Source organism: Phalaenopsis equestris, unplaced genomic scaffold (genome assembly GCF_001263595.1).
Source record: "Phalaenopsis equestris unplaced genomic scaffold, ASM126359v1 Scaffold000803, whole genome shotgun sequence".
Lineage (NCBI taxonomy): Eukaryota > Viridiplantae > Streptophyta > Magnoliopsida > Asparagales > Orchidaceae > Phalaenopsis > Phalaenopsis equestris.
The window spans coordinates 170686-181640 of NW_018165243.1; the positions used below are offsets into that span (position 1 = coordinate 170686).

A 10955-nucleotide genomic window follows, 5' to 3' on the forward strand; every position below is an offset into this window, starting at 1 on the left:
GTTAGGCTTAACGAACGAGCCGAACACGAGCTACTTAACGAGTCGAACACGAGCTGTTCAAGAACAACGAGCCAAATTGACAGCCCTATATACGAGCCACCTTCGTGACCTAACTCATGATGATTTTGGTGATAAGAGAAGAGACTATGGGATACCAGCGCAAGTACGAGGTGGATCGACGTGACAAGTGCAAGCGAGGAAGCATCGAGGGCATCGCAGTGTACATGCCTTGGTGATTGAAGCCTTGTCATACGATCACACAGAAGTCTTGTAATCACAATTGGAGCTATTGGGGAAGCAATGCGAGATTGCAATCTCCTTTGTGACTGCATATTGTGATATAGTGGTGATTAGAGCCAACTGAGAAGGTTGTTTGGGGATCATGATGAACAGAGACACATCTTCCTTTTGTTTCAAATTGTGTTTCCAACGGGAGCGGGCCTCAAATCAAATCAAACCTATGACGGCTTACTATATTGCAGTAAAAACATGATTCAAGCCACCTGGAAATCATCAACGACATTTCAACATATATAGGTTTTCATCTTTTGTGATCGAAAAACTTCCCGGGGAATAATGACGGCAAAGAATAGATGATATGGAGAAAAAATTAGAGGAAGATGTGAGAGAACTTAAATTCAAGATAAGGGAGAAGTTTTCAACCATCGACAAAAAAATTTTCATCCATTGAAAACCGATTCAAACACTTAGAAGGAGATGAGGAAACTTATTAAGATGTAATGCAAGACCCCGCCAATGATTCTGTTTGCAAACCCTAACTAAGGAATGACTGAAGATTCATTACTAAATCAAAATTAGAAGGAGATCAGACAAGAGAGATGTGGGGAGGAAAGCATTCAACATCAAGAACCTACCCCCATGGCTTCGATGAGGAGCTAGATTAAAGATTTATGAGGGAAGCAGTTGGTCAAAACATGGAGGGTTATGCAATGGCCATGGAGGAGCACAAAGAAGAAAGAATAAAAGCCAAGATGAGATATGGATATGATCAAAGAAGGAAATTTTTGCATCAATAAATGTAGGAAAATAATGGAGGGAGAGGAAGTTAGGGTGGGGATGCTAGGGTTAGGAAGTTGAAAATGTCGATCTTTGAGATAGAAGATGTACATTGGTCGGTGTACCGGGCGAAACAATATTTTGAGGTGAATATGTTAAATGGGGAGCAAAAGCTCATTGCAACATAGTTGTATTTAGAGAGGAAAGCCCTAACGAGTTTTACTGGAGGGAGGCCAAATATCTGATTCGCTCATGGGAAGAATTTAAAGATTATTTATTGAAACATTTACAAGCCATTTGGAAAGGAGGTCTACACAAGCAATTCTTTGCATTGACTTTGAAAGGGACTGTCATGGAGTATATGGAGAGATTCAAGCAAATGTTGGAACGGTTAAGGGAGATTTCTAAAGCAGAATTAGAGGGGAATTTCATGAAGGATCTAAAGTCTAGCATACATGCAACACTGCGACTGTTGAGACGACGGAGATTGAGAGAGATGATGGAGCTAGCCACGATGGTGGGAGACAAGAACCAGATAGAGAAAGCTACTATAAGCATCAACATGAGAGAATTACACAAGTGTTCCTCGACGACTACGAACCAAGGACCCATATGATGTCATTTTGGAGGGAGGCGGCGAAGTAGAAGAATATGAGAGCTCGTCCAGGGGTCAACTTCAAACACCTTACAGAGATAGATTCAGGAAAAACGAGCAAATGAGTTATGTTTTCTATGTGATGAAAAGTTTGCTTTTATTATCCTAAGGCCAATTTTGTTTTCTATTACCCTAAAGGCAATTTAGTCTTTTGTTATTTATTATTGTTTAATATAAATATGACTAATATGCTTAGGATTATGGGAATACATAAGATTATTGTCTCTGAGTCTTAGAGCTAGGTTTTGGAAGAGATTTATTGCCTCTTGAATTGTAGGCGCTCATCTCTATGTATTTGTGTTATGTTATATGGTATTCCTGAATTAAAAAGATTTTGTGCCCTCTTTAAAATATCTATTTGGATCGTATCAGGGTCCTCCCTGTATTATAGCGAACAATGCTATATATAGAGGGGTTAGTTTATACGGTACAAATAAAATATTTATTATACATGAATCCCAAAAGATCTTTGATCTATCATCTTTGTCTTTTTTTGACATGGGCGTTATGATTAATATTATTCTAATAAAATTTAATATTGGTGATTTTTCTTTTGCATAAATGCAGTTCTTGAAAGAGTAACTATTTCTAGAGGAGTTAATATCTCATGAAAGTTGATCTTTTAGGAGAGTTAAAATAATGGGAAGTTTATCTCATGGGTTAATTGATTTAGGAGAGTTGATCATTATGGGAGTTGGTCTTTTGAGAGAGTTGATCTCCTGAGAGAGTCGATATCTTGGGAGAGTTGTCTTCTAGGAGACTTCATCTCATGTGAGAGTTGATCTCTTAATCGACTTGATCTCCTAGGAGAGTTGATCCCATGGCGAATTGATCTACTGCGAGAGTTGATCTCCTTGGAGAATTGATTTCCTGGGCAAATTGATCTCTTAGATGAGTTGATTTGGCAGAGTTGTTTAGCTTCATACTTTGAACCCAATCCAATAGCTTTCAGCCCTTATTCATAACAAAAAGATGACACAACAATACAAGAAAAGATGCAATCCTTGCCATCAGACGATAGTATATAATAATGCAAATGGATTATATCACATAAAATGCATTCTTAGCAATAACAACTCCATTGCTCAGCAACCTCTCTAGAAGCAGGATTAAATACTGACCAACTGCATCCAATGTAAACATACTTTAAGTACACCCATTACTCGCCGACCTCTCTCGAACCAGGAGCAAATATTTGACCAATTGCTTCCAATGGAGATATATTCCAATTTTCAGCATGCTTCACAATCTGCAAAGAGAAGAACTCCTGTCATCCAATAAACTTGTGGGTAACTACTTAAACAAACAAAGTTAAAAAAGATACATGAAACTCTTCATTCAAATCATAGGTTGTTGTCCCTGTAATTGAAATGAAAGGCCTCCAAGGAAATTTCAGGTATGTCCTGCAAAGGAATAAAGGAGTCTGGCATTAGATGGAGAAAGCTACATAAATCAATAACCAATTTTTGAAAATGAGGACGAGGATATAATTCATAATTTTATTTCAGAGAATACTATGACTTGGTTCTTTTGTATGAATCCATGATAGAAATCCTATATAATGGAAATTTAAGGGAATTCAACCTCTTGTCTTCTCATTCATGGAAAACATTTAAAAGTAGAAGGGTAGAGCAGCTTTAGACGGCCTCTTTTCAACAGTAGCAGAGCTGCAAGAATATGAAATTAAGAACAAGATATCAAAACTGCTTATAAGTTTTTTGACGTGGACTACGCATAAACTCCTAACCGAACTTGAGACTAGTTTTTTCAAGGTAGATTAAGTTTGGTTTAACTAAACTCCCCTCGAAGTTAAATTACGATTAATTTAGAACAGTGTTCTATAATTTATATAAATGCAAGTTTCCATAGTTAATTATCTCTTCTGCACATGTAAAAAACACTCATTTAAGGTTTCTTAAGCTCTTAGTTTATGCTTAGGTTTGATAATTAGGTTTGAATTAGTTGAGTAGAGAATGCTAGGGGAGATGAAAGTATATGTGTTCAAATATCTCATAATTCAATTATCACCGACACAACAATGGACTTAGGATGCCTGTGTTAGCGGGATTGGCCACCATGAGGTTTCTTATCTCAAGAATCAAGAACAAACCAAGGTGGAATCGTGCACATATCAAAGCTATTATTTTGATGGTGACACCAACTCTTTCACTAATAGAGGGTTGTCCATACTATTTTCACTGAATAATTCAAGGGCATACAGCATAGTCCCTTGCAGTTTAATAGCATTAGACACGACTGAAAAGGGCTTTAGAGGTATTGAATAACGATCAACTGGCCATGAGTTTCAATTGGTGAGTTTGACATTTATTGATGGATTTGCTCATGTAAGAGATAACCCAAGTTTAATTGAGGTTGGGTTTACATCCATTAGAAAACCCGGGAATCAAGATATTATGGGCTTGTCTATTTATGTTGGCCAGCATTGATTGGAAGGGCTTATATTAATTAGTATGCCTATAAGTGGGACTTGCAACCTCAAGTATGTGGAATACCCAATAATAGATCTAATGGCATTATCCAATAGCTAATGTAGCCAAAATAGTGGTTTTTACAGTCTCAGCCTAATTGATGGTCTTCCAACACCACCCTGTAGGCAGAACAACACCTATGGTTGGGTCTTACGACCTCACCCTATAGACAAGACGTCATGCTTAATTAATTTTGTTTGATTTTAACTTTTGATATAGCACATTTAATGCAAATATTGAGGAGATGACTGACCAATACAATGGGATCAGACTGACCAATACAATGGGACTGACCAATAACCAATACAATGGGATCAGACTGACCAATACAATGGGATCAGACTGACCAATACAATGGGATCAGCTGGCTAGAAAGCAAGATTAAACTCATGTCCTTGGCCTATGTGCCACATCAACCAAATCAATATTAAATGCAAGTAAATTAGAACTTTAATGGCGCCATAATAATATGATTCGTGAATAGGCATTTTGGTGATTTATTATCCACGGGAGAACATTGTACCCTCTTGGCACCTAAGTTTTATTATGAACCTTGAGTCGAGTTTAAGATCGTTCAAAAACCTTGAGTATTTCATAAAAATTGCATTTACTATCTATTTTTGTATGATTCTAATTTCTTCAAATTTATTTGTTTATTGTATTGCATTTTTTATAGTTTGCATCTATATGAACTTTTCATATAATTAGTGGTCTCTAATCTATGAATCTTAATTTTCCTTGTGTGATTTACATTTATTGCATCATTCTATCTGCACAAGAAAAATAACCACTAAGCCATCTTGCACTCATTTTTCTTACTTATTTCAGATAAAATAATATAATAAAGACTTGAGAAAAAACAGCAAAAAACAATTTGGATTTGCAAAAACAAGAATATTAGTGAAATATGTAATAGAATTCGAAATGATGAAATGACTTTGATTTATAAACTGGATTTGAGGAATTGCATGGTGAGAATTGACAAGAGTGGAATCAGACGAAAGGGGTTAAACTAAATGCAATATGATTAGAATCAACAAAAAAAAACCTTTTGCGAGTCACAATTCACAGTTCCATAATACATGCGACACTCAAACAAGAATAAAGGGCACAGATAGTTCACAAATTCAACACCAAATAGTTGGGGCAAGTTGAGCTACTAATAACACACAACTCATAAGATAAAAAAGATATCAGAAAAGAAACATACAAAATTCAAGCAATTATTTCAATAGTCGCAGTTACAAAATAAGAATGTGGGTTCTTAAAACTATTTCATTAATCAAAGCGACATAAGTTTTAGTTTCCAATGTATAAGCTCATGAATTTAGTTAATTGTACCACAATAAGAAAGCAAACAAACTCTTTGCTTCTATGGTTCTCATCATAAGTTATTTAAAATTTCCCATATAGATACATAGATGTGCAAAATACCGGTCCAATATATATATATATATATATATATATATATAAACTTTTGTGAGTCACAATTAAGAGTTGCATAACACATGCAACACTCAAACAAGGATAAAGGGCACAGATAATTCACAAATCCAACACCAAATAGTTGTGGCAAGTTGAGCTACTAATAACACACTAACAACTCATATGATAAAAATGAAATCAGGGAAAAAGCATACAAAATCCAAGCAATTATTTCAATGGTCGCAGTTACAAAATAAGATTGTGGGTTCTTAATACTATTTCATTAATCAAAGCGATATAAGTTTTATTTTCCAATGTATAAGCTCATGAATTTAGTTAATTGTACCACAACAAGAAAGCAAGCAAACTCTTTGCTTCTATGTTTCTCATCATAAGTAATTTAAAAGTTCCCATATAGATACACAGATGTGCAAAATACCGGTCCCCTTCTTTGAAACCACCATAATGCCCATAATGTTTTCCCGGATGTGCAGAGTAGAGAAGCCAAAAAATTCATTTATACAATGCAAACATGGCAAAATTTGGAATTATATATATATATATATATATTGACAAAGGAATGGTCAGAGGCTATGATACGAGCACCGACCATCGCATTAGCTGCAGAGGATTTTATTACTTGAGGAATTACACCGTCGAAAGCCTCAACGTTTACAAAAGCACACTTTCCTTCCTCCCTCTCTCTCTCTCTCTCTAATGCTACGTGAGAGGTGGAATAAACAAAAGAGAAGCAAGATTCCCTTTCTCTACCAGAAAGCCAAAGGAGAAGAAAATAAACAGAGCCTTTTCTTTCTCTCTCTCCTGTAAGTCCTCACCAAAGAAGCTAGGGAGCCAATGCTTCTATGCAATTCCTTCTTCCGTTATTTAAATGACCCAATGTAAGGCCCATTAAGGCAAACTTTCAATTGTCAAATCTCAGTTCCAATAATTGGTAAACAGCAGATGAGGAAACCGCATAAATTGCGAATCCAAATCAATCGGCGAGGTCCAGTTTCTTCCTTATTAGCAGAAGCAAGAGGCGGGAAGGAGAGATTAGGCGGGTTACAAAAAAGGCAAAAAATATAACTAAGGAGGATTACATTAGAGAAGAATTAAATGATTTCTATAAATATGAATCTGCCGTAATAGGAAGTGAACCGGGTCTATACCTTCGTTAACAATTCTCCCACTTGAAGACTGGAACACTAATTGCACCATCCACTGGTAGCACTGCCCTTTTCCTCAAACGTCATATCCTCCACCTTCCTCCACCTCTGCAACTCAAAACCTTTGTCTTCATGTTAGAAGACCAACTGAAGCTGCACGCAACTTCAGTTTCTCCAAAGTAACACCCTTAGTTGACATATCACCGTCAACATAGAATTGTATATCCAAGCTCTTTCCTAGGTTACTCATGAATCTGCTTGCAACTCCCACTGCATGGGCAATATCGTGCCTCAACTGAAGACATTTTTCAACAAGTCAAACCTTGTACCTTTTACTGCCATCAAGCGCAGTCTTCACCCGGTACACCCACTTATTATGCAACGCCTTCTTCTCGGGTGGAAGTTCTGTCAGCTCCCACTCGCTCGAACTTTTATCTTGCAAGATTTTTTTATAGCTCTGTGGTTCTCCACCATCTGTCCATACAATACCTGGTTTTTCTGCCTTTTGCGCTCTGCCACTTTTTAGAAAATTGACTTTCTTTTATTGCCCCATAACACACCTCTGGCTCATATGTCCACGTCTGAGTAAACATGTAGTCATATATAGTGTATCAATTTTCTTCCCCCGAGCCAGTACTAATGCTCCTTTAGTAACCTTCCAGGTATTATCTGAGAACACTACTGAATGACCACCCTCATTGAGCTGCCCAACATAAATGAGGTTTTTCTTCAACTAAGGAACATGTCTGACTTTTTGCAAAGTTTATTTACTCTTGTTAAGAAGAGCAATATCAACATCTCACATCCCCACCACATTCAAAGCTTTTCCATCAGCCAGATGTATCTTCCCAAAGTTGTCTGCAACATAATTTTGCATCAGCTCGCGGTGGGACGATATACGGAAGGAAGTCCCTGAATCCAGTATCCAGTCATCAACAGAACTCAGAACTGTGAACTGTAAACAATAGCACATCCTGTATTTCTTCAGTTACAAAATTAGCGTCATCATTCTCCTTCTTGAGATTCCTACAGTTCCTTTTTATGTGACCAGCCTTGCCACAATTCCAGCAGGTTGTCTGCTGACAAAACTTTGATTTCAATCTTCCTCTGTTTGAATTCATGTCTCGTGATCTCCATATGAAATCAACAATCAGTGTCGAACTCAAACCCGAAATATCGTCAGAATCTTTCCTGCGCACCTTCTCAACAAAATCAAATCACGAATATCATCATATTTAAGTTTAGATTTACCTGCAGAACTGTTAATTGTCATCCTCATGACTTTCCAGCTATTTGGCAACAATGACAATAATATCAACGCACGTATCTCATCATCAAAATCAATTTTAACAGACTTAACAGACGACAATTGATTTATTTGTGATATTATTGAATTCATTCAGGTGTTGAGCAACAGACACACCTTCCGCCATCTTCAGGTTAAAAAACTTCTTCATCAGGTGCACATGTTATTCGCTAATGGCTTTTCATACATGTCTGATAGAACCGTCATGAGATCTGCAATACTCCTCTCCTTGATGACGTTATGGGCAACGGATCTTGACAGGGTTAATCGAACAACCCCCAGAACCTATCGATCCAACAAATTCCATTCTGCCTCGTCCATTTTTTCCGGCTTCTTTCCCAACAACGGCAAGTTAAGTTTTTTCCCATAGATGTAGTCCTCTATCTGCATCCTCCAGTAACTAAAATCTGTGTCATTGAACTTCTTGATCATCAATGTCATCACTTCGTCTCCGCCAATCGTTCTTCTTTCAGCCTTGAACCAAAGCTCTGATACCAGTTGTTGTGAAAAATCGACAGCAATAAAGTGAAAAATCAAATCGAGAAAAATTGCAAAATATAAAATACAGTGAAAACACAGATTTACGTGGTTCGGCTAATTGTCTACGTCCACAGAGCTGCGGCGGATTTTATTACTTGAGGAATTACATCGTCGAACATCTCGACGTTTACAAAAAACACTTTTTCTCTCTTCTCTTTCTCTCTTCCTCTCTCTCTCTCTCTCATGCTACATGAGAGGTGGAATAAACAAAAGAGAAGCAAGATTCCCTTTCTCTACCAGAAAGCCAAAGGAGAAGAAAATAAACAGAGCCTTTTCTTTTTCTTTCTCCTGTAAGTCCTCACCAAAGAAGCTAGGGAGCCAATACTTCCATGCAATTCCTTCTTGCGTTATTTAAATGATCCAATGTAAGGCCCATTAAGGCAAACTCTCAATTGCCAAATCTCACTTCCAATAATTGGTAAACAGCAGATGAGGAAACCACATAAATTGTGAATCCAAATCAATCGGCGAGGTCCAGCTTCTTCCTTATTAGCAGAAGCAAGAGGCAGCAAGGAGAGCTTAGGCGGATTACAGGAAAGGAAAAAAATATAATTAAGGAGGATTACATTAGAGGATTACATTAGAGAAGAATTTTAGAGAAGAATTAAATGATTTCTATAAATATGAATCTGCCGTAATAGGAAGTGGACTAGGTCTCCACCTTCCTCAACACAGAGAGGACTTACAACTGACACGCAGGTGTCCGACCAACTAATCTGAGTACGCGGCGCATATATATATATATATATATATATATATTTGTTGTTTCATATCATATGGTGTTTAGAATATGTAGAGCAGTCTAGCCCCTTTCGTTCATAAGAATTTAATTTTGACCTTAGTTTCATATCATATGATGACTGCTCCTATTATTATTCCAAGCTTCATCACTTTTTAAAACAAAAAGTATGCGAAATACTAGAATAAAATGGCCCAACAACTCAATTTCAGAAACACATAATGCAGTAGGAAGGATTTGATTTTGACCTTAGTTTCCATTTTGCAATAATGAAGTTCGTTCCATTGTTACAGCCCTACACAATCACAAAACAAAAGATAATGATGGCCGTATAAGAACAAAACATATTAAATAATAAAATAAAAAATAAATTATTACGCTTAAAATATCATAACAGTAGGAACTGATTAGAAGTTTCAAAGATAATCATCATCACGAGTATTTATAAATGATCTAAAATTAAAATCCACAATTTTCGATATGTGCATTGTTTTTTACATGGAACTAACGCCACCTATACTAAAACTCTTTAAGCTCCCATGCAATCCCAATATTTTGCAAGATCGGAAATTTTATTAAACATAATTGTGCCACACAGTAATATTAAGCTTGTAATTATCTTAGGTCTTCGTGTAATTGTTAATAGAGCACATATAACTGAGGTTATTATAAATATAGCACCAAGTTGATGAAATCTTCATAGCATATTGTACAAAGACTTCAGAAAAAAGTCTCATTCTACTTTGAATTTTTTTCATACTTGCTCCACCATGTAGCGGCTTATGTCAGCAGAACAGTGTCTAAAAATCAGATTTAAATATCCCTCGCCTTGATTTGTTGGAGTTTCTTTCGTCTTAAAGGACGGAAAATGAATTGTTATTCCTCTGATAACTCCATCAATTGATCTAACCCCAAACCTAAGATGAGTAAAGCTAAATATTTATTTGGAAACATTTTTATTTTCTATTTTGTTTTATTTTAAAAATATGTTTGTTTTGTATATATTTTAAAATGTTTTTTTATTTTTTATTTTAAAAAACAAATCAACTTATTTTTAAATACATCAAAACAACTTTCAGGGCCCATTTGGGATCAATTTTATCTTCTGTTTTTGTTTTCACTTTTGTTATTTTTTTAAATATGTTTGTTTAATGCATTTTTACATATTTCCAATATTATTTTTTAAAAAAATTGACCTGTTTTTAAAAACCTTCAAAATAACTTTTAAATATTTTGAGTATTTATGAAACAATTATGTCCTAATTAAATATGTCAAATATTTTTATTTTGAAACAAAACAAATTAATATTAAACCAGAAAATAAAAATGATCCCAAATAGGTCCATAGGTTTTTAGTTGTTTTTAAAAACAATCATATTTTATTTTAACATATCAAATATATTTTATTTAAAATCAAAACATAAATAGAAGAAATAAAAACATAAATAAAAAATAAAAAAATAAATGTTCTCAAATGGCCACTAAATTAAAAGAAGTTACCGATTTGCAGTGGATCAAATTGGGCCTTTAACAGTTTAATGAATGATCAACAATTGCCATTGTGACTGACAAAGACCCTAACATAAGCCAAAATAATAATAATAATAATAATAATAAT

General features: G+C 35.5%; 1 protein-coding gene across 2 annotated transcripts in view; it reads right to left on the reverse strand.

Annotated features, from left to right (window-relative positions):
• Positions 1 to 2609: 2609 nt before the first annotated feature.
• The window catches only part of LOC110031388, a 30009-nt gene continuing 21663 nt past the window's right edge, over positions 2610 to 10955 (reverse strand). For both annotated transcript variants that reach the window (XM_020734562.1, XM_020734561.1), the window contains 3 exons: positions 9586 to 9632; positions 2997 to 3075; positions 2610 to 2921 (listed from right to left, as the gene is read on the reverse strand). In XM_020734562.1, the coding sequence (XP_020590221.1) occupies positions 2832 to 2921; positions 2997 to 3075; positions 9586 to 9632 (216 nt within the window). In that variant the 3' untranslated portion in view covers positions 2610 to 2831. The remainder of the gene's footprint in view (positions 2922 to 2996; positions 3076 to 9585; positions 9633 to 10955) is intronic.